Source organism: Lissotriton helveticus, chromosome 12, assembly GCF_964261635.1.
Source record: "Lissotriton helveticus chromosome 12, aLisHel1.1, whole genome shotgun sequence".
Taxonomy (NCBI): domain Eukaryota; kingdom Metazoa; phylum Chordata; class Amphibia; order Caudata; family Salamandridae; genus Lissotriton; species Lissotriton helveticus.
The window spans coordinates 197,152,404-197,175,604 of NC_136073.1; the positions used below are offsets into that span (position 1 = coordinate 197,152,404).

Consider the following 23,201-nt stretch of genomic DNA (forward strand, 5'->3'; position numbering starts at 1 on the left):
CCCGAAGAAAATGGAACAAAATCACCACGACCAACTCCTCACATCGCTCAACCAAAACCCACCCGCCCTCTCATCTGACCCTAACCAAGCTGCCATTAAACTCAAACAATGGATCACTCACAGCGCCGACGAATTAGCACCCTTGAAAAACCATCACACCAAACAAGACCGCAAAAAGGCCCCCTGGTTCAACGATGACCTTAAAAAATCCAAGAAACTTTGCCGTACTCTTGAGAAAACATAGAGAAAAAACCCAACCACCGACAACATGACCACCTTCAAGGCAGCCACCCGCAAACGGTGCACAGACATAATATCGACTCCAAAATATCGTTTGGACAGAATATCGACAGGACAAAATATAGACAGCCAAAATATCGTTTTTAAGGTAAGTGAAGTAATATCGACTGTAAATAATATAGAAAGTGAAAATATGTAAGTATATAATATAGATAGTAAAAAAATTTTTTTTTATTTTTAGGGTTCAGGGTCAGTTTTGGGTTTTTGAGTAAAGGGGTATTTTTAGGGTTCAGGGTCAGTTTTCAGTTTTTGGGTAAAGGGGTATTTTTAGGGTTCAGGGTCAGTTTTCAGTTTTTGGGTAAAGGGGTATTTTTAGGGTTCAGGGTCAGTTTTCAGTTTTTGGGTAAAGGGGTATTTTTAGGGTTTAGGGTCAGTTTTCAGTTTTTGGGTAAAGGGGTATTTTTAGGGTTCAGGGTCAGTTTTGGGTTTTTGGGTAAAGGGGTATTTTTAGGGTTCAGGGTCAGTTTTCAGTTTTTGGGTAAAGGGGTATTTTTAGGGTTTAGGGTCAGTTTTCAGTTTTTGGGTAAAGGGGTATTTTTAGGGTTCAGGGTCAGTTTTTGGGTATTATTTTATTATATTTTGTTACTATATATATATGTTTTAATAAATATGAAATAAAAAAATATTTATTTAACTTTCATTAATTATTTAATTATTATAAGTTAATTTAAGTAATTTTAAGTATATTTTAGTAATTAATTATTAATATTAATTTAATTTAACACTGTTTTTAGTAAATACGATATTTTTTACAACTATATTTTTGTAAACGATATTTTTAACTCGATATTTTTGTACTTAACTGTTTGTAGATAGAAACTCAATATTTTGACTGTCGATATTTTGTCAACGATATTTTTGATGGTCGATATTCTGTCCCTCGATATTATTTCAGTGATCCCCCGCAAACACCACCAGCTGATTCGGTCCACCAAGAAATCAGCCTTCAAGAATCGACTCGACAACAATGCCCATAACAGCAAGGAACTATTCAATATCGTCAAAGAATTTACCAACCCCACCGCAGCCTCAAACGACATCACCCCCTCCCAAGACCTCTGCGATTCGTTATCCTCCTTCTTCTACAACAAAATTGCCGACATACATAACAGCTTCGAAAACAATACCAACGAACAATCCTACCCACCCCCCTCAGAACCTATACCACCCCCCAACAATCTCAACGCCTGGAACCCAATCACCACCGAAGACACCATCCGCCTCATGAATTCCATCCACTCTGGCTCGCCAACCGACCCATGTCCCCACTACATCTTCAACAAAGCAGACTCCATCATCGCACCCCACCTCCGTGATGTTATCAACTGCTCCTTCAACTCTGCTACCTTCCCAGAAAGCTGGAAACATGACGAAGTTAGCGCCCTCCTGAAGAAACCCACAGCAGACCCCTCTGAACTCAAAAACTACCGCCCAATATCCCTCCTCCCTTTCCCGGCAAAAGCCATCGAGAAAGCCGTCAATAGCCAACTCGCCGCCTTCCTCGAAGCCAACAACTCCCTCGATCCCTCACAAAACGGCTTTCGAGCCAAACACAGCACCGAAATCGCCCTCATCGCAGCTACAGACGACATCCGAACACTACTAGACAACGGAGAAACAGCGGCCCTCATTCTACTCGACCTCTCCGCCGCCTTCGACACAGTCTGTCACAGCACCCTCATACAACGCCTCAACAATATCGGAATTCAAGGAAAAGCGCTGGACTGGATCGTCTCCTTCCTCGCCGGAAGAACCCAGAAAGTACGACTTCCCCCATTCAAATCAGAGGCTACCGAAGTCATTTGCGGTGTACCACAAGGATCATCACTCAGTCCCACCCTCTTCAACGTCTACATGAGCCCACTCGCTTCCATCACGCGTCAACACAACCTTAACATCATCTCCTACGCTGACGACACCCAGCTGATCCTTTCCCTTACCAAAGACCATAACTCTGCCAAAACCAATCTTCACGAAGGTATGAAAGAAGTTGCCGAATGGATGAAAACCAGCCGCCTAAAACTCAACTCAGACAAAACAGAGGTGCTCATCCTAGGATCATCCCCCTCTGCCTGGGACGACTCATGGTGGCCTTCAGCTCTGGGCACAGCACCCACACCCACAGATCACGCACGCAACCTGGGCTTCATCCTAGATTCCACACTCTCGATGACCAGACAAGTCAACGCCGTCTCATCCTCCTGCTTCAACATACTTCGTATGCTCAAAAAAATCTTCCGTTGGATCCCCTCCGAGACAAGAAAAACTGTCACCCACGCACTAGTCACGAGTCGACTTGACTACGGAAACACCCTCTACGCCGGAATTACAGACAAATTACTGAAAAAACTCCAACGCATCCAAAACGCATCAGCGAGACTCATCTTGGACATCCCTCGCCAAAATCACATTACCGGCCACCTGAAAGACCTCCACTGGCTCCCCGTCAACAAGAGAATAACATTCCGTCTCCTCACCCACGCACACAAGGCCCTCTACAAGCTAGGGCCCGAATGCCTCAACACTCGACTATCCTTCTACACACCCACCCACCAATTAAGATCTTCCGATCAAGGCCTCGCCGCAATTCCGCGCATCCAAAGATCCACCATGGGAGGTAGATCCTTCTCCTACTTGGCGGCCAAGACCTGGAACTCACGCCCCACCCACCTCCGCCTTACACAGAACCACATCTCCTTCAGAAAAGAACTTAAAACCTGGCTATTCGATAAATAATGAACCCCATCCCCAAGCGCCTTGAGACCCTCTGGGTGAGTAGTGCGCTATATAAATTCTTGAACTTGAACTTGAACTTATACACAATAAAGTATATTTATGAGTGCAATCTGATCTCTGCAAACAGAGCAGCAACTGTGTAGTATTCAAATGACAACAGTAAGAAATACAAAACAATGTTGCATCTTTCTGGATTTTACTTAATGATCTATTTACAATGAAGTTGCAGGAAGAAATTACATCACAACTTTAGTTGAGTTACCTATTACTAGAAGCAACTATTCTAGGATTTCAATACAGAAAAATCAAAATATTGTAGATTAGAACTAATGTTACGTTGGCCAAAAGAATTTATACATTGGAAGTAGAAATTTGTTCTGCCTCATGGATCGTAGGCAGGTGGCAGAGAAGGAAGATAGTCTACAGACTGTACGAGAATGAGGCTCATCTTACCAAAAAAGTACATGGGGTAGTTCTTTGGAATTCTATGATTGATTTGATTACACATCGACTCCTTATTTTACTGCAAAAATGGCAAAATGTAAAATAAATGCTTAATGTTCACAATCTCAGTTAATCCTAAAACTGGACATTGGGTGTAGGATATGATCTATTTTCTTTTACAGTTTCCGTTTGTCGCATAAGTGGCCTTAACATATTTTAATTAGCTCTTTCAAACAGACTGCTACCGCTGCACATTGCAATGTATTTACATTTGGAGAATGGCTAATGTATGGCTATGGGACTTGTAAATTGTCTACAACTGCCTTTACAATTTAAACTTTAAAACAGAATTTCAAGAAATGCAGATATTTTGCGGACATACATTATCAAATAGGTGGGTGGAGGGTGGGAAGGGGGATCACTACCACATGGAATGTATTGCAGGGCAATAAAGTCATATCCACCACACAGATCTACCACTACACTGCAAGGTAAGTATACAAATATTACTCCGCATTCCACTTGTACGCATCTTCCAAGGTAGGATAGGTGGAGGAAAAAGTAACAATTAATTATGTAATTATCTTACAATACTATGGTATAATAGTACAGTAGGTACAATACTCTGGATTCATTTTGCCAGCCTCAAACTGACAAAATGCTTTTCAAAAAGCTTCAACTTGCAGGTTCAATATCAATTTTGCTCACATCATTCTGTGAAAATCTAAAACATTTCTTCAGAGATCTTTCCAATTAAAACTACTTTAGTCTTACACACTGCAATGAAAAATAGTTTACCAGTATGTTAAAAAGGCAAGTTAAACATCCGCAATTCTCACACATCTAAAATAAAAAAAGCATTGGCTAAGCTAATGTGAATGGCTGGCATGTAAACGAGACAATAGGCATTGGGTGGGTGGCACTATTATTTCAAGTGTGCAAAATTGTGAAGCCAAAACTGACCGCTGCTGCTTGATAGGTGATACAATGTGAGAATCCACAATATGAGGTAACTCTGGCAGTATGGAACTCATTAGCGTTGCCGATACACTAGCTATAGCTGTCTGTAGATATGGAGAAACACAGAGGTGAGATACCAAACTGCTTGCGCCTGCCCCATTTTGCCCCAGACCTCCAACTGTCTAACACATGAAGACACAGGTTCACCAATCGCTACGACCAGTGCTGCCACACATTCCACCCAGTACAACGGCTGCAACCCCACCTGAATGAAGTTCTATCAGGTGTGTACAAAGAGACAAATATTTCAAACTGCTTCTTTGAATATGGACCTTGCTGCTGGATGGACGTTTGAAAGAGTTGAACTAGACTGCATAAAGAATTGCAGACAATAAGCAAACTGAAGATACGCTGTTAATGAGGCTTCCATTTTAAATCAATGGTAAGTAAAAATTGGAAGACGCTGAATATTTCCAAACACAATTGATCAATAACATGTTTTAAACTGAAAATTTGACAGATTAGCTTATTTCTAGATTATTATTTTGCAAAGTACAAGACAAGTGTATTAACTTTTTCACAGTTAAGCTACAGTCAAACTAATCAGAACCCTAACGCACAAAGAGTATAGTCACTGGTTAGCTTCCCCATTTACCAGTATGCTAATTGGTTTTACTTTTAAAAAACGACATATTTCATAAATCACAGCATTTCTGATAGAGATATTGTGCTGCATGGTAAGGTACATGAATCACTACATAAAAGGTAGTTGAATTCTACCACAAGAGATCCCTGGCATAAATACTGAGTTGAGTAATCAATTTAGGAGATTTAATTGAGTGAAAATAGCAAGTGACCTTCTCACAGAAATCAGAGAAAGCTTGGTCGTCTAAATGAAAACATGCTAAAATCAAGTGCTGAGGTTTCTGTTCAAATCTCATTTTGGTATTGCTATGGACATTTTAAGAGGAGCATATCAACTGTGAAGCTGAAAAGTAGTTGATTCTTGGGACCATCAACGGAGGCTGAGGAAGCCTGGACCGTACAGGAGGATTTAGCATCTCCAAATACTGATGAGCGAGTTGCGAGTGCCACATATTCATGGCTGTTCACATGACTACAAGCAGATCCAATGCAGAGCAGCATGAGCTGGTTTTACAGTAGCCTGGGGAGCTATTACAATCCGTCACACAGCTGGCGCCTCCATATGTTCATAAGAGGCAGTACTCATGACTGCTTATGGACGTAACTTCTCAAGTAATGGGCATCCCGAGTGGAAGCCTTCAACTTCACAAGTTAGTAGTCCTGAGACTGGCCCTCTTCTCTCGGCTGAAGGTTGGCCCGAAGTTTGTACATGTGGTTTAAAGATTCGGTAAAGAATGTCCCAATGGTGTTAATTTCCATCAACGTCAGGTTATCCAACTAGAAGGAGATAAAAAATAAAGGGCATTAGACTTGATGCACCACTGCTGGACTTTAACAAGTCAAACCAAGGAGGAGCATAATTTCAGTCGGACCATCCACACCGAACTACTAACTAATGCATCAGACACCAACAAGAATATTTCCATTTTCCAATTCCTGTGTCACCAAATCAAAGTGGTATGCTGTTTAGTCACGTACAATAGACAGGAACAATGCAGTATAGTTTTTCTGTAACTAATACAGTCTCAAAATGAAATACGTTTTAGATTGCCACTCACTCGTAAGTGGAGGAAGGCAAATCAGGTTTGACGCAAACAGTGACTGAGCTCCCACAAAGTCTAAACATTCTAGCATCTATTGGATGAACTGGTTTCTGTAAAGTCTACCAGGCTCAACAGCAAAGCTTGTATCAGAACATACATGTAATAAGTAAAACACTACAAAATTACTGGAATCTGATGGAAGGATACAAAGCTGATAGAAAACACAAATTGGAAATGCTTATTAAAAAAAAATAATAATAAAAAAAAGCAGAGGGCACTGTCAGAAAATCAAAATCAAACAAAGACGTGCTGGATGCTTTTCTCAGAAATGCCTGACCTGCCTCCCTCCAGGGCTGCAGGGTCTCTACAATCCCCATGGTTCAGAAATTTCACAAGGGCTGGCTCAAAAAATGCCTAGTTACTACCAGACTACTGCTTCCCTTCCAGGCAGACACAGATTCCTGTGCACTCAGGACCTTCTGTACTCTCAAGCTGCATCAGATAAGTTCAAACTCAAAATGCAAACATACTCCAAGGAACTGCCCCTTGGCCAAGTTACTTGGCCAAGTTGTCCAGAGTTCAAAAGTCAAAACTGGGGGAACGTGGTACAAAGAAGAATGTCTTGCACAGGAACTCAAAAGTCATTGTATTCCAAATTTCTTTCTTTTTTCTTTTATTTATTTTTTCATCACAAAAAAAGCCAAAATACATAGTTTCCATCACTTTTTTCCAGCACCCCCCCCCTCCCCCACCCTGACACCGTTCAATACCTTCCACACTATTTCTGACAGGACACAAAAAACAACTAAGCACAGTCGAAAAAATGGATTTCGGTAATCAAGGAAGAAAAAAAAAGGAAAATAAAAATAAAAGAATACAGTACACAATGATTAGAAAAGAAACAACAAAAGAGAAGTAAGAGAGAAGATAGAATTCTGCGGAGAAAGGAACTATCTTTCTAAGCAAAGCTGTTTGGTCAGACAGAGGTTTGGCCTTGTACCCCATCTATCCAATTAACTAAATGCTCCCATACCGCCAATCCCCTTTTTTTGGACCGTTTGCCTTTTTTCGCATAGATAGCACTCTCTAGTTTACACGTCGCCAGTAGCCTTGCCTGCCATTGTGCAAACGATGGGGGATTCGGATCTTTCCAATGGGCAGCAATACAGATCCTATAGATGGTCATAGCTACAAATATCAAAGGGCCCCCAAACCGAGTAGTGTCATCCAGCCCCAATAAGATGGCTGAAGGGGTTAATTGTATGCCTTGTCCCAAACCACCCCCATAAAATGTTGTATTTGTTTTAGAAGTGGTTTTAGGTTTGGACAAGTGGCGAACATGTGGATCTGGTCAGCTGAAAATTCAAGGCATCTGGGGCATAAGGTTCCCCTTCCGGTTCCCCACTTCGCTATTTTTTTAGGTATTATATAAAGAAAAAACCCTGTTTTATAAAATTGGGCCTGCAACTTAGTAGATAATACGTATTTATGGGCTAGCTTCAGGGCCGTGCAAAAGACATTCTGACTAGCATTCAACTTAATTTGCCACTTTGCGTCAATTTTCTCCAGATCGTCTGGCATTTTGGCATTCAGGATAGAATAAGTCGCTCCAATCCAGAGTGATTTACTTTCCTGTATTCGGTCTATGAATTCCACTTTATCAAAACCGGCTAGGCCACCAGTCTTACGGTCTAAAAAGTTCTTAACAGCGTGATAAAGAAAGATCTGATTTTCCTCGATCAAAAACTGTGTCCTAAGATCCGCAAAAGGCCGGATCCCGTCCAGGGTGACCAAGTCCCCCAATTTAGTTACTCCTGCGCTGTGCCATTTCTGCAAGTATGAATTACCAAATATTAAAGGGAGCATTGGGTTATTCTTAATAGGGGTATAATAATTCAATCTGCCCAGACCAAAGAGTTTTTGGAAGTTGGAAAAAACCCAATATGCATTCCTTAAAGACTTAAACCAAACACGTTTATAGTACCCAAATTCAAGCTGCCTCCATAGGCATCTCTTGCTGTCTTCCCCAAGTAAAGCTATGTACGGGGAGGGTGTACTTTGTACGATCTACTTGTATTTGAGTAGGCCCATATAAATTAGCAAAATATTTGTTCAAATAGATGAAGGATTGAATTATTAAATTCCAGGGGGATTGTTCTAAAAAAATATAGTAGTTTCGGGAAGTAGGTCATCTTTATTACGTTACAGCGGCCAATTATAGTTAAATGCAAATTATCAATTTTCTTAAGTGCCTTTTTAATGTCTAGTGATAGCGGGATCAGATTTTCCTCCACTATTGAATCTATGTTGGCCATAATACTCACACCCAAGTATTTAGCTTTGGGGACAACTAGTCTATCAGCCCAGGCTATGTTTTCATTCAGTATTATCTGAGTCTTTGTTTTATTTAGAGCATACCCCAATATTTTTCGAAACTTCTGAGCTTCACTTTCCAGAGCCTTAATAGCGTTTTTAGGGTCAGGAGAGACTATCGCCAAATCATCAGCATATACCATGATCTTAGTACTTATGCCATGTCTGATGTCTGCTGGTATGTCTGGGTTAGATTCTATTTTAAAGATGAGTGGATTGATAAAGAGGGCAAACAACAGTGGGGAGCAGGGGCATCCCTGTCTCGTCCCACGTGAAATCTCTATTGGTTCGGTTAGCTTTCCATTAATCATGATTCTGGCTCTAGGGGTTTTATATAGAGCCTGAATCGCCTGCAGCATCTTGGGACCAAAGCCCGCCCTCTTCAGGACCTCTCAAAGAAAATACCAGGAGACCCGATCAAAAGCCTTTTCGGCATCTAACAATATTAAAGCGATCGGGTCTCCTGCTATCTTTGTTGCGTCAAACAGCATAATTGTCCTTCAAACATGTTCGGTAGTTCCCTTTTTAGGGATAAACCCATGTTGCCAGTCGGAGACTAAACCCTCTATGTTATGAGAGATTCTGCTGGCCAATATTTTTGATAATATCTTTGAATCTGTATTTATTAAAGTTATTGGTCTGTAGGATGACATTTCCAGTGGGGATTTGTATTTTTTAGCAAAGATTGCAATTTTTGCAAGGGACCATGAAGGGGAAGGGGCGGCGCCACCAAAGATTGAAATGACCACTGATGTAAAGACTTCTTTAATTTGCGGTACAAAGGCTTTGTAGAATTCTGCAGGGATGCAGTCCATGCCGGCTGCCTTGCCGTCCGGCAGGCTCTTAAGTGCACTGTCTATCTCTTCCCACGTGGGAAGGTGCTCCAACTGTTCTTGCATTTCTGGGCTGAGTTTAGCCATAGGTATAGGATCTAAATACTCTGCAATGTCTATGCTCCTGGCCTTAAAGGGTCTAACATCTTCCTCGGCATAGAGATCCCTGTAAAACCCTTCGAAGGCTTTATGTATTTCCCCCGGATCTTTTGTAACCCCCTCCAAATTGGTATTCGGAGGGGGGTTACAAAGGATCTGGGGAAAATATTCCAAATTTCTAATAACGTTTTGCTCTGAAACAGCAAAGCAAAATCACTGCCTCCCCTGCAGAAAATATTGGTTCTAAATACATTCAATCCTCCAGCATTCCATGATATGAATTTCGGTCTCAGGAGATGGGAATCGACTTAGTCAACCGCTTCCCATCTCCTCCAGAATATTGCAGACTAGTAACCTTATATTCTACAGAAGAGGTTCTTAACCTGAGGTCCGGAGACCCCAGGGGTCCGCAAAGTCTACTCAGGGGTCCGCAATGGCTTAGAAAATGAATTATTATTAACAGATTAATAAAGAGTATATAAATAAAGGAGAAAAACGTACAATTGACATTTTTAAAACGTTCTGTTAATGTGAAGGAATTTGAAATTGGAGGCTAAAAATGTAATTAGTACCCTCAGATTGATTTGTGAAGGAGTGCAAATGCATCAAACAGAATATAGTATGGACAGTGAGTGGCTTCAAATGAATTTAGAAAAGCGCCAAACCTCCTATTAAAATTCAGAATTTCGTTCATATTGGTTTGCTACTTTCTGTATTAGTTGTGTATTGTTTTGCAGTTCAAATGATTGAAAATGCTTAGGACGGGATCCCCAGTTTCCAGTAATGACTCAGTAGGGGGTCTGGGATAACAATAATAATTTAGTGGAGGTTCACAGGTTCCACTAAAGATTAAGTGGGGGGGTCCACAGAAGTCAAAAGGCCAAGTACCAATAGTATAAAGCATTACTTACATTTATGAGAATCAAATGATCAAATTTACTGCAGCTAAGAAAACAGCCAGGAGAGCAGGGGCCCTAGTTCGGCTAAATCCCTTCTAGTACCACGTTACCCTCTTTCCTCCACGTACTATGCTATCTACAGCAAGCTAGATCAGCTGCGAGAAAGCAGTAAACCTCTGGGCGCCTATATCACTCTTCTCTAGTTTTATCAAGAGCCCCTATCTTCTCTTCCAATCCTTTGCAACGATGAGTAGGTTAACACAAACACAGCAAAATCAAATGCATCTTTTTAGGAATAGGTACTTATTATCAACACAATCACCTGTGGGCTAGTTAGGAGGGCAGCGTAATGCACAATTCTTCAACACAATTATACAACGGCCATCCATCCATCTCAGACACCTTATTTTTGGGAGTTATTGGCCCTAAGCTAATCAACACAGGACCTAATGTACCTTGGTTGTGGCTCTGTCCTCATGTTTCCTTATGCATCACAGATAATTGTTATATTTAGTATAAAACTAGTTACTGAAGAAAACAGCATGTGGTAGCATATGTTAAACCAATAACTGATAAGCACATATAGAATAACAAAAGCATTTGACAGTGAAGTAGAACATTTCAACTACTTAAACATGTTTCTGCCCCATTTGCAATAAACGTCCATAGACAATAACAAAACGGATGCGCAAAGGCTCCTACGAGTAAAAGGAGATGCCGCAATGAGACTGAGCTTGTAAAACTTACACAACTGTTAGTGGGAATCATTTCCAACCTTCCCTAACACTCCCAAAGAGAAGACCCCCAAAGCTGCAATCTAGGTCATCAAGTTTCCATGAAAGACTCTTGCAGAATATCCCTTTCCGCAAACTCTTTCCCTTGATGGTCTATGCACCAGGAAATCCATCCCCTGCCAGATGCTATCAAATCACTCCCTACCATCTCCTTCTTTGGGGGCTAATTACAAGTGCCCCATTGAATTGTGATCCGTGCGCAAAAACTTTTGTGCCTGATAGCTACCTGGTGCGATAAAATTGTACCTTTCGTTAAATTTCAACAAGCCACATTTGCGGGAATTTAACCAAGGGGAAAAGGCTCGGTAATTAACAGACATGCAGATTTTTGTGCACCAAGCACCAAAATCTACGATATTCACCAAAACGTCTTAAAGTCCGTAACAGACGATAATTATTGAATCCGACAAATATGAACAACTTGGTGTCACATTTGCATCAGATGCGGTAATGAATGACCAGCCACTCCTAATCAAGCCCTGTGGCTCTAGAGGTGTGCCCTTCCAGCCTAGCCTTAAGATCGAGGTGGGGAAGCCCCGGCCTACAAGTAGTTAGATGCTCCGATCTCAGATTTCTATTTTTAATAGCTTAACTCAGAATTTTTCCATCCATTCTACAGATTTTATGTAGACCTTCACAGTGCCACTTACAGCTGTACTGTCTATGAGTCCCGGGAAGATTATAAATGCATTCTCCATCAGCAATTGTATGTTCCTAGATACACTCATTCCATTTTTGAAGTCAGTACTCAGTATTTTCCTACTTCTGACCTCTCATTCTACAAGCAATGCTCTTCAATTTCCCTTCCACTACCTTCACAGCAAATACAAAAAAGAGCTGGGAGTGCTTGTGTATTTCAGAAACAATTAAATGTTTTAATCATTTAAAAGAAACACAAATAAGTCAATGGTCCAAAAGTATAATATGCAAACATATGCACAGTCAAAATTCTTGATTTCCTTGATGTTCTGCTGAACATCAAGGAAATCAAGAATTTTGACTGTGCATATGTTTGCATATTATACTTTTGGACCATTGACTTATTTGTGTTTCTTTTAAATGATTAAAACATTTAATTGTTTCTGAAATACACAAGCACTCCCAGCTCTTTTTTGTATTTGTGTAGTCTAATCTGAGGTTAGGACGATGCCCCAGTAGTTGGTGGAGTGTTAATTATTGCTATTTTTAGTGTACTATCCCTAGTGCACCAGACTATACCCTACGTCGTCCAACGGCTTTTTTGTGTATACCTTCACAGCAATTTCAATATGTATTTCCTTCTCCGCCAAAGCTGTGCGCGGCACATTGAACAAACTACGGTCATTTCTCCACCCTATGATTACAAAAGTCATTATTCCGTTTCCTTCTCTCCAGCATGGCAGTAGAGGACAGAAATAGTCAGGGAGAGTTAGATGTATCCTATGTGATTACATATTATAAAAGCTGAAAGTGAGCTTCCAAAGGAAGTTTGCTTTCACTTTGGATGCTGTTCTTTAGAGACCTAACATCTAATTGGATGACAGGCAACTGCACTTGGTAGTTCTGCACCACTTTTCATTCACCTGTAATCAAACTTTTGCTTTCTTCTATCCACTCAGGGCTTCAGGCGCCATACTGATCCTACCATAGGTTCATGTCTAGAAGTGGGACCCAGCAAGATGCAATTCCTCCTCCATGTCAGCCTCAGCTTTCCCTATTGCTTCATTGTCTCTTGGACCACTCCCGACTTTCACTACCAAAGATGGCCCTCAAGGGGACTGCCAACACACAGACACGGATTCCTTTACTGGTGCAGGCATGCAATTTCCAGATCAGTTGGGGACACAACGCCACTTTGGCTGAGGGACGGCACCTCCCGTGTATGATGGGTTGCATCACAGGAGTGCTGAAAAGACGCAGCCATCTTGGTCTCCAGTCAGCCCTACTTCCTATATTTTGGGCCTTTAAGTCAAAGATGTCTAATTTATTTAATTATTTTAGAGTTGCTCTGCCTACAAACAGTTCCTGTACTAGGACCTTTCAGAAGAGTGACTACCTGGGCACTCCAGCATCTTCTCCTCTACAGTGTTCCAACATACCTTGGCATGGGCTTCCTGCTCCTTGACAAAGCTGTCCGCAGACAACCGAAGCTTTGCGATCCGTGTGTCCCAGGTGTCCTTGACGAGGGTCCGAATTTCATCTGCTTTTGGGATATTGTCAGAGGCGCTGAAATGATAAATAATCCAACAGGCTATTTTAACCATGAGATACTTTTACTTGAACAATTCCATCACTAAATCGTTAACGATAACGAGCTGTCCAGCATGTCCTCATTAAGTACATTGGTTAACACTCAGCAATTAGCATGATTTTTTGTCACACAAGAAAGACCTAATGTGGTGGAGGCAGAGAGCCTCAATGATTCTTCTTACCATTGCAGCGACACAGTCTTAGACACAGACCTTCTTAATTGCATTTTTGAGGCAAAGTCTTTATAGACTAAAAAATACACTCTTCAAAATACAAAAACTTGGGAATCTGATATGTCACAATCTGAGGGACCACTGGAATGCTCCTCATAAATGCATTAGCAAATTATCTATTAACCCTTTGGTTAGACCGGTCAGCCTATGAGTGGTCTTTCCCCAAATCTTTTGCCTTCACCACTCCTACATTTGACGATTTTGTTTTTCTTGCCTTTAGGACTCTGTGCATGTTACCACTGCTAAGGTGATTGTGCTTTCTACCCTAATCATGGTAGAATGGACTTATGCCCAATTGGCACACTAAATTTAAAGTGTTACCCCATGTACCAAGGGTGGTAAGGTACAGTGTATTTAAAAAGTTGAACATTTATTTATTTATTTATTCAGAGTTTTATATAGCGCGAACAAGATCTTTGCAGATATCAGAGCGCTTCACAGAGGCAGGGGGTGAACAGGAGGGTGACTAAGCTTAATATTAGGTACAGTATAATATTCAACATAGCTTTCATGTGCTGATAAAGTAACAATAAACAGTCAAATAAACGTTAATATAAGACGGTACAGAGTCTTTGGTCCAACTATAAAAGAAATCAGGCGAGCTAGGCTATAAGGCTGGCTTATACCACTTTCTAATAGTTACTGAGAGACCATGGGTAGGGACATCCAGTTTCAACAAACTAACGTGTACAATATGGTAATAGGTAGTGGGTGAGTAGTATAAGAGGCTCGCAATCAAGTAAGAAAATGATATCATTAGACGTTAGACAATGAGGTAGCCAGTGTTACACAAGCGGTGTAAAGTCTCTGATCCAACAGCAATAAAGTTCAGGCGAACTTGGCCATAAGGATGGCTTTCATCTCTTTCTTGAAGAAGGCAGTGGAGGAGATAAGCCTGGTTTCAGGGGGGAGTGCATTCCAGATCCTGGGTGCCATTCCTGAGAAGGAGCGTTTGTAAGTTTTTTCCTTCCGGAATCCACGAGCTTTCAGGAGTAGATTTTTTGTACTTCTATTGGATCTCGACCCTCCTGATATAGTCAACTTTTGAGTGAGGTAGTTGGGTGCCTTGTGGTGTACGGCCGAGTGTGCCATAACAGCAATTTTCAGCTGTATTCTGGCTTCAAAGGGCAGCCAATTCAGTGATTTCAAATCCGGGAATATATGAGAGTGTTTTCTTGAGCCAGTAATGAGTCTCGCGGCAGCATTCAAGGAGGCTCTTAGGGGTGCAGTTGTTGCTAGAGGGAGTTCGCTGAGGGCCACAATTCCATAGTCTATGCGGGATATGACTAGGGCTTGTACAGCAGTTTGGAAGTCTTTGACAGGGAGGAAGGGTTTAAGTTTCCTTAGTGTGTTGATTTGGAAATTAGCTCCTTTCGTTGCTTTGCTAATGTGCTGTTGCATGTTTAGCTTTGCGTCCAGTGTGATGCCTAGGGATTTCACAGAGTCCACGATGGTGGGTCGGACATTGAGTGCTGTTAGGTGATTGAGCCAGGTTTGGGTGGTGGTAAATTTCGCAGGGGGTAATATCAGGAGGAACTCAGTTTTCAGAGCATTTAGTTTAAGGTGATTATCGGCCAACCATGATTGGGTGTTTCTAAGTGTGTAGTTTAGGAGTTTGATATCTTCCGGGGATTGAACCTTCGGGTAAAGTTGAGTGTCATCGGCATACATATGGAAGTGTACATTGGATGCTTGGAGCAAGGTGGCAAGTGGCTCCATGATGAGGTTGAACAGTGTGGGTGAAAGGGAGGATCCTTGTGGAACGTAATTTACATTACGTTTTATATATTCTGGTAGTGAAAAATTCCTACATAACTTTTTCACTAATGCAAGGCCTACATCTGCCATAGGATGACATTGGGTGAACTTATTACATTTAATACTTTCAAATGGGAGCAGATAATACTGCCAAATTTTGAGGGCTTTTTAAATGGTAAAGTCAGATTTTAAGTGACAGTTCTGAAAATGCCAATTTTAGAAAGTTGTCTACGAAGCTGGCTATGTATATACTATACCAAAAAGAGGTATAGTGTGCACAGAGTCCAGTGAGTCCCCAAAGGTATATCCAAGGATAAAGTAGATAATACCTTACTCTCAATTTAGAGGTAGCTGGGCTGATCAGTTAGGGTAGTGTGAATGCATTTGGTACACATACTCATACAAGGCAGGAACAGACTCTCAATGACTAACTCAAGCTAATAGTTATAAAAAAAATTACTCTAGTTACTTTTATTTTAGGAACCAAGTTCAACTCAGTTATAGGTAAGTAGAATTTTCAATTATACAATACTTTTCAAGGTCCCTTTTGGCAAATGGTTTATTGTGCATTTAACAAGTAAATGAAAGACTTTTCAGTGTACAAAAGGATTCTTTGTACACAGGATCAACACTTAGTACAATGCAGCGAGAGACCAATACAAACCTATGGAAAGTAAGTGACTTACAGGTAAGTAAACAGTTTGAGGGTTCAGTCTCATAGGGAATTGGTCAACACTCGGTATGGGTTGGACCAAGTTAGGTACACCACCACCAGCAGCACTGGTGCAGCCAGGTGCAGAGATCACAGGGCCCAATGTTATCCTGTGGAGGCTGGGGCACCTGCAAGAGGTCCCGGTTGCAGGTAAGTTCCTGCGAGCCAGGGATACAGGCCCTGGTGGTTGAGGTCAGCAAGGAGCATGGAGACTGCACCACCAGCGGCAGCAGGGTGCAGAGTGTAAAGGAGGTATTGGTTGCTCTGTAGAAACCAATGGAGAAGGTTGGTTGAAAAAAAAAAGGCTGCAGGCTGGTTCAAGAAGACTGGCTGAAGGAATCTCACGACTGGAGAGGTAAGTTGGATTGTGGGGGATGCCGGGACACCATCAGCCTGGGGGCTGTGGGCGCAGGGGTGCCTTTAAGCATTTTGTTTTGGCCCCAGATCCGGTTGCGGTTGGGGGGAACCCTTCGTGATGAGGCTGCAGGTGTTGTGGGGAAGTTCAGGAGAGGTATTCCAATGCTAGATCCCAGGTCAGGATCAGCAGGGGAAAGGGAGGACGCTTCACTGGATAGGTGGGCTACCTGGACTACGGCCGTGGGCATCGGATGCAGAGTGGTGCAAGGGTAGGAGATCTGCCTGGATCCGGAGTCCTTAGGTTAGTTCTTTGCTGGACAAAACCGGTGAGACAAGAGTCATTGTGGAAGGTATCGCAAGTCTTGGGGTTTCTTGGAGGTTGCTGGCTACAGGACACGCCAGTTTCTGCAGGAAGGATCGCTGGAGGATGAGACAGGCCGGTAGGGCTGGGGCCACGTCAGTCGTCATCTTCTCATCTGCTGCACGGCTCTTCTGTCGTCCTTCGTAGGTCGTAGACTGAGGAACAAGGTTAATAGATGTCCTTACATAATAAATTTAAAGGTGTTACTGGGGTTGAAGGGCAGTAGACGATGGCGACTGTCCCATAAGGTGACTACACCCTTAGGCACCCCCTACTTCTGGGGTGAGGGGCACATCCCTATTCCTATTGGGCCTCAATCTCCAAATCAAGATGAAGAATTTTCAGTTGAGGAGTTCACCTTGACTCCTGTCCAGCCTAGGGGTGTGCCAAGCGAAGGTGGATACTTCTGTTTACAAGTTTTCCCACCTGCCCTGCCGCCAAAAGTGGGGCAAGGACAAGGGGCGGGCATCTCCACCTTTTGGAGCTGCCCAAACCAGCACAACACCTGGTGGGAGCCTTTGATCCTCACCGCCAAGTGTTGCTGTTCCTACCAGGGAGAGGTGTTAAGGACCTCCACCCAGAGCAGGCTTTGTTTCTGACCTCCTAGAGCAAAAAGGCTCTCACTCCATGAGGTCAGAAACCTGCCTGATGATGGCTGGCTGCCAGGGACCAGTAAGCCAATTAATTCGTCAGTGGTCGTTTTTCAGCGGTCATCTCCAAGATGCCCTCTGATTGCATTTTATAACAAATCTAAAACAGGCTGTGGATTTATTATGTTGAGATGAGAAGTTTGGTACAAAACTTCCCAGCTTTAAGTAAAGCCATCATGGAGCTTAGGAGTTTGTAATGACAAACTCCCAGCCCACGTACTCAATATGGCTTCACTACACTTAAAATGTCTGTGATTGGCCCAGGCACTGTAGGGGCATAGTGCTCATGCATGTATGCCCTCACCTATGGTACGGTGCACACTGTCTTATGACTGTGAGGCCTTGCTAGAGGGGTAACTTACCTATGCCAAAGGCAGTGGATGTGGGTATTGCACACAGAGGTGTGTGCCATGTTGAATCTACAGTTTTGTTTGTACTAAAACAAGCAGCCAGAAATGGCAGTGTGTGGGTGTTAAGGTGAGGGGTCTGTGAGGGTGGCACAATACATGCTGCAGCCCTCAGAGGCACTCTATGGTCACAAAGACCTTGGTACCAGGTGCACCTTTTCCAAGGAACTTACATGTGGCCCAGAGGTGTGCCAGTTGTGGAGCCAAATGTACAGTTTTGGGAAAGAACGCTGGGGCCTGGTTAGCAGGGTCTCAGCACACACTCAGTCAAGATAGCATAAGGTATCTGGCAAAACATTAGGGGATAACCATGCAAAACGTTACCACTAGTTGGCATTTTTTTGTCCTAACCATTTGGTGCATACAGCTTGTCCCCGGTTCACATGACTAGGTGTAGCTGGAAATTGGTCTTTGTATATTGCTCCCAGACAGTAAGACAAAAAATAAAATACTTCAAAGTGGGCTTGAGGTAAAAATAATAGCCCCTCTGACCCAGCTCTTCAGTACACATCTGGAGCTGTGAAAGACTCAGAAGGAGGACTGGTGTGTTTCTTTGCTGCAAGAAAGACCAAAATGTCCTAAGATCATCTTTTTTCCTGGAAGAACACCCTTGTTTACAGTGAGCTTAAGGTGCCTGAGCAGGTCAGCGTGTGTGCTGGTAGTCCCCCAATGTTACAGGATCTTTACGCTGGGTCTGGTTCACGAGATACCCCTGGCAGACCAAAACCTTTGCCAGACTTGCCACCCACTTCTTTTGGCCTGGATGAAGACATCCTCAGATGCTTTCTGTAGGACCTGATTCATGTGCCAAGCCGGTGGAAGAAGCTTAAGGCCCCCCAGAATTCCATAATTGTCATTGGCACCCCCTTTGTGAGGGTGGACATCGACATTGTTGGGCCCCTGGACTCCAAACCTGCCCTGGGCAACAGCTGATACTGGTTTTGATGTGGACAATGCCAGCCGGTACCCAGAAGCCATCCCTCGGAGGACCATGACTGCACTTCAGTGGCTTGGGCCCTGATGGGGAGTGTTTACCTGAATGGGTTTCCCCAAGGAAGTAATGTCTGACAGGGGCACCAACTTCATGTACATGAAAATAATGTTGGAAAAATGTGAGGTAACCTACAAGTTCTGCTCACCTTCCCATTGCCAGACTAATGCTCTCTGTATACAGCAAGCCCAACACAAGGGAGCAGGATTTAACCCTTTTGAACTCCCCTATGGTCACCCTGTATGGGGACCTCAGTTTGCTGAAGGAGGGGTGGGAACAAGCCCCCAAGAAGCTCCCTCAGGATGTGGTTAGCTACATGTTGGCCCTCAGCAACAAAATGTAATAGTTCTAGAAGAAGACTGCCAAGAGCTTAGAAGCTAGCCAGGAGGCAATCAAACACTGGTATGACCAAAAGGCCACTCTAGCTTAGTTTCAGCCTAGCCAGAATGTGTGGGTGAAGGAGCCAGTTGAGCCCAGGACCCTCCAAGATCGCTGGACAGGGCCCTATGAGGACATAGGGGTAGGGGGACCCTCTGAAACCCGTTAAGAGTTCTCTGCATTAATCGCCTTATCCTCAATGCAGAATCTCGCAATGCTCCGCAACCGGGATTTAAGGTACTCTTGATCAGCAGACCTAACTGGGTCCCTATATCCATCCCGTGCTCCAGCACAGCCGGCCTGAACTTGTGATTTTGTCCGGGTCCAACATAACCAGATAACCACAGTTTGCGCTTGTGTTTTTTGGTGCCATTTTTATTGGAATCTTTAAAAGTGCATAGCTCTGGTTCTACTGATTAGGTTTTTGTCATTCTGGTATTAAAGTATTTATTACATTTTATTGTATATTGATGTGGGATGTTTCTTGTGTTGTTTCACTTTATTGCTGTGTGAATTGCTGCATAAATACTTTACACACTGCCTCCAAGTAAAGACTGACTGCTCTGCGCCAAGCTACCAGAGAGTTAAGCACAGGTTATTTTGGGGTTTGCTTGTGACTTCACCTGGACAAGGATTGTGGTTGCTGCTTGAGCAGGGTTTTGCCCCCTCCCCTCCCCAACCAGTAACCCAATTCCTTATACCTTTCATTATTGATACCATTTGTGGGCCATTATTGCAAGATTACCTCATAGGTTTAGCATTTAAACATCGGCAGCGTATCTGAAAGCAACAATGTCTTTTGAGTAATGAAGAGCTAGTTACAGAGATCTCTCTGACCAACATTCTGTGGCTTAGAACTATTAGTTAAATACTTCACACACTGCTAGTCAGCGCCTACAGATTTTTTGGCACCCAGGACACTTTACAAAGGTTTACAAATCAAAATATACTGAAGACAAAGCAATGGCTAAACTTCTCACTGGTTTAGCAGTAGCTGGGTAAGTTCCATGTAGTAGGGGCTTGGCATTGGGGTAAATGTGTCCTCCCTCCGCTCTCGATCTCGGATTTCTTCCAGTTTTTCTATAAGCGAAGAAAAAGGAGAATCAGAAACTACACAATTTGGTCAGACTCAACTTTGTCTACTGCGCAGTACTCACATTTGTCTATTGCAAAGCAGTGAAAATATCACTTTACATTAATACAAACATCAAGTTATACGGTATTGGGACAAGAAATAAGGTCAAAGTTCATTACGCGGGGCAGAATCCGTCAAGCAACCAACCATGCACTGCCACTATAATGTTAAAGAACCATGATAAACAGGTGAGTAGAATCAAGACACTTCTGATAGCTACACAAAAAGATGGACACAACAATTCATTTAAACTGTAATGTATGCATACCAACCACAGCCACTCAAACCTATTGAATGCTGCACAAATTGCCAGCAACTACATAAATCAATTTTTCTGATCTGATTTTAATTGTGTAATGTGTTCTAGAAATAAGGTTCTGTTTAGATTTACTGAATCGCCAGGCAAATAGACATTTAGTGCAAGGTCCCATACGTTAACACACCAGATTCCAAGTGAGAATGTATTTCTTTACTTATTTCATTTGTAGGTCGCACCCACTAGACCGTGCATGTGCAGTCTGCTGCGAGACATATTGTGCGCTTACCAACAATATACAGGGGTTTGGAGCCCACCCATTGCTTACCATTGGTTGGCCTTCCTGTCACTCATTTGCAACCTTCTTATTCGTATCCCATTTTGTCAACCTTGTGTTTGTTCCTCCCATGGGGCATAGCCACTTTACCATCTCTTGTGATTGGCTGGCTTCAATAGATTTTCGGCTTACCAAAAACATACAGGGGCTTGGAGCCTGCACATTGATTAGCATTGGTTGGCTTTCCTGGCACTCATTTGCGGCTTCTAATGTGTGTTCCACCTTTTCACTCTTGTGTTTGCCCTTTCTGTTAAGATTAATCTTCACACCATCTCCTTTTATTGGCTGGCTTTTATGCTTCCTTTTTTTTAATTTTTTATTTAAGGTTTTTTTTTATTTTATGCAAGGAAAAAAAAGCAAATACAAATCAAATATTTCACAGTAGTCCAAAATAATTAAATAAAGCGATACAAAAGGGGATGATGGACGGAGCGTTTGAGCAAATCAAACACTCACCCCCAGTCAACTGATCTGGGTTTAATCCATCACCATTCTTTAGCCCACTCAGCCACCCCATTTCAGACATGGCTATATGCAAATCAGTCTGACCCTGTGCCTCATGGGAACAGTCCAGCCCGAACTGCCAAGCCATGTCTTCCATGGACTGGAAACAAGCATCCTGGGACCGGTTTCTGATTCATAATCCTCATCAGCCAGGCTATCTTGAATCCAGTGGCCAAGTGAGCAAGGGACTCACGTCTGAGCATACCCTGCCACACTTAGGGCGAACAAAGCGATACAAAAGGGGATGATGGACGGAGCGTTTGAGCAAATCAAACACTCACCCCCAGTCAACTGATCTGGGTTTAATCCATCACCATTCTTTAGCCCACTCAGCCACCCCATTTCAGACATGGCTATATGCAAATCAGTCTGACCCTGTGCCTCATGGGAACAGTCCAGCCCGAACTGCCAAGCCATGTCTTCCATGGACCGGAAACAAGCATCCTGGGACCGGTTTCGGATTCATAATCCTCATCAGTCAGGCTATCTTGAATCCAGTGGCCAAGTGAGCAAGGGAATAATTAAATAAATACATCAAAAACAATCAACAGCAAAAAAAAAAAAGATACATCTTGAACACATTGCAGTTTCCTAAATCCATTCTGTAATGGGTGCCCAAATCTTTACTCCCATAGCCCTCCTCTTTAGTTTTATAAATAGCCATTTCAAAATTGTATATTGACAATAGTCTTTCACGCCAACTGAAAAAAGAAGGGGGCTCGGGATTTATCCAGTCTCTTGTGAAACAAGCTCATACCACGGCCATACAAATAAAAAGAAAAGATGTCATAGCTTTAGGTATCTGTTGATCAGCCGTTCCCGAGCTAAGGCCAATCAATACCATCTCAGCGGTTAGTGTAATTGTACGTCCTACAATTACAGCCAGAAAAAGTTCAATATGCAAAAAGAACCTGCGAATTTTAGGGCATTGAAAAAACATATGAACCGCATCAGTGGCAAATTGGCCACACCTATTACATTTTATCCCTATTGTCGTACTCCATTTGCATACCTTTCTAGGGGTATAAAATAGATCTTGTATGGACATAAAATATTGTGACTTCATCATCCCCATTATAAGCACTCCTGGTCGGTGACATGCTTCATCATTGGGTCCCACCAGGAATGGCCGAATGCCACCCCGGTGTGCTATAACGCCAGGTTATTGCGGAGCTGTTTTTTTGGGGGAATGTGCAATGTGAAATAGAGTGATTTAAAAATATTCAAATTGTATCAAAAAAGAGTTTTATTCGTATTGCCAATTGGAGATGTATAAAAAATGTGTAGGGTAAAGGACCTAAATTAGAAGTCCAGATTTACCCCTTTTTGAGGTCAACATGTTTCTGCCTATGTGAAGGTAATTATACAGGCATTCGTCAGGACCAGTGAAAGTGTGTCACCGACCATGGTCGGTGAGTGAGGGCCTTCTGAACAACCTGAAGAGGTTTTTTCATGTAAGTGACACCGAACATGGCGTACTACTACATGCTTGCTCATTCCTTGCCTTTGGCATGACGCTCCTTAGTTGTTTCTTTGATTTTGTCCGAGGGGAGTAGGAGCGTTATTTTCCTTCCCTTCCTCTTTTGTTGTTATGATTATATTTGCTTTAATTAACATAATCACATGATGCTTCCTGATGACACATATTACTCTTTTTAAGTGGTATTGAAAGGGAGTTGAGAAAATAAATTAGGACACAGTGGTGCCCTAGAGACAGCATGCACAGCAATGCCTTCAAGACGCCCATGTACACAATAAGTCTGTTAC

The 23,201-nt window shown here is 42.5% G+C and overlaps 1 protein-coding gene across 1 annotated transcript in view; it reads right to left on the reverse strand.

Moving 5' to 3' along the window:
- Positions 1-3,215: 3,215 nt before the first annotated feature.
- GINS2 (GINS complex subunit 2) overlaps positions 3,216-23,201 on the reverse strand; it is a 31,490-nt gene continuing 11,504 nt past the window's right edge. Inside the window, exons 3-5 of the mRNA XM_078671578.1 lie at positions 20,183-20,282; positions 13,205-13,331; positions 3,216-5,862 (exon numbers count right to left, since the gene is read on the reverse strand). Coding sequence (XP_078527704.1) covers positions 5,737-5,862; positions 13,205-13,331; positions 20,183-20,282 — 353 coding nt within the window. The 3' untranslated portion in view covers positions 3,216-5,736. The remainder of the gene's footprint in view (positions 5,863-13,204; positions 13,332-20,182; positions 20,283-23,201) is intronic.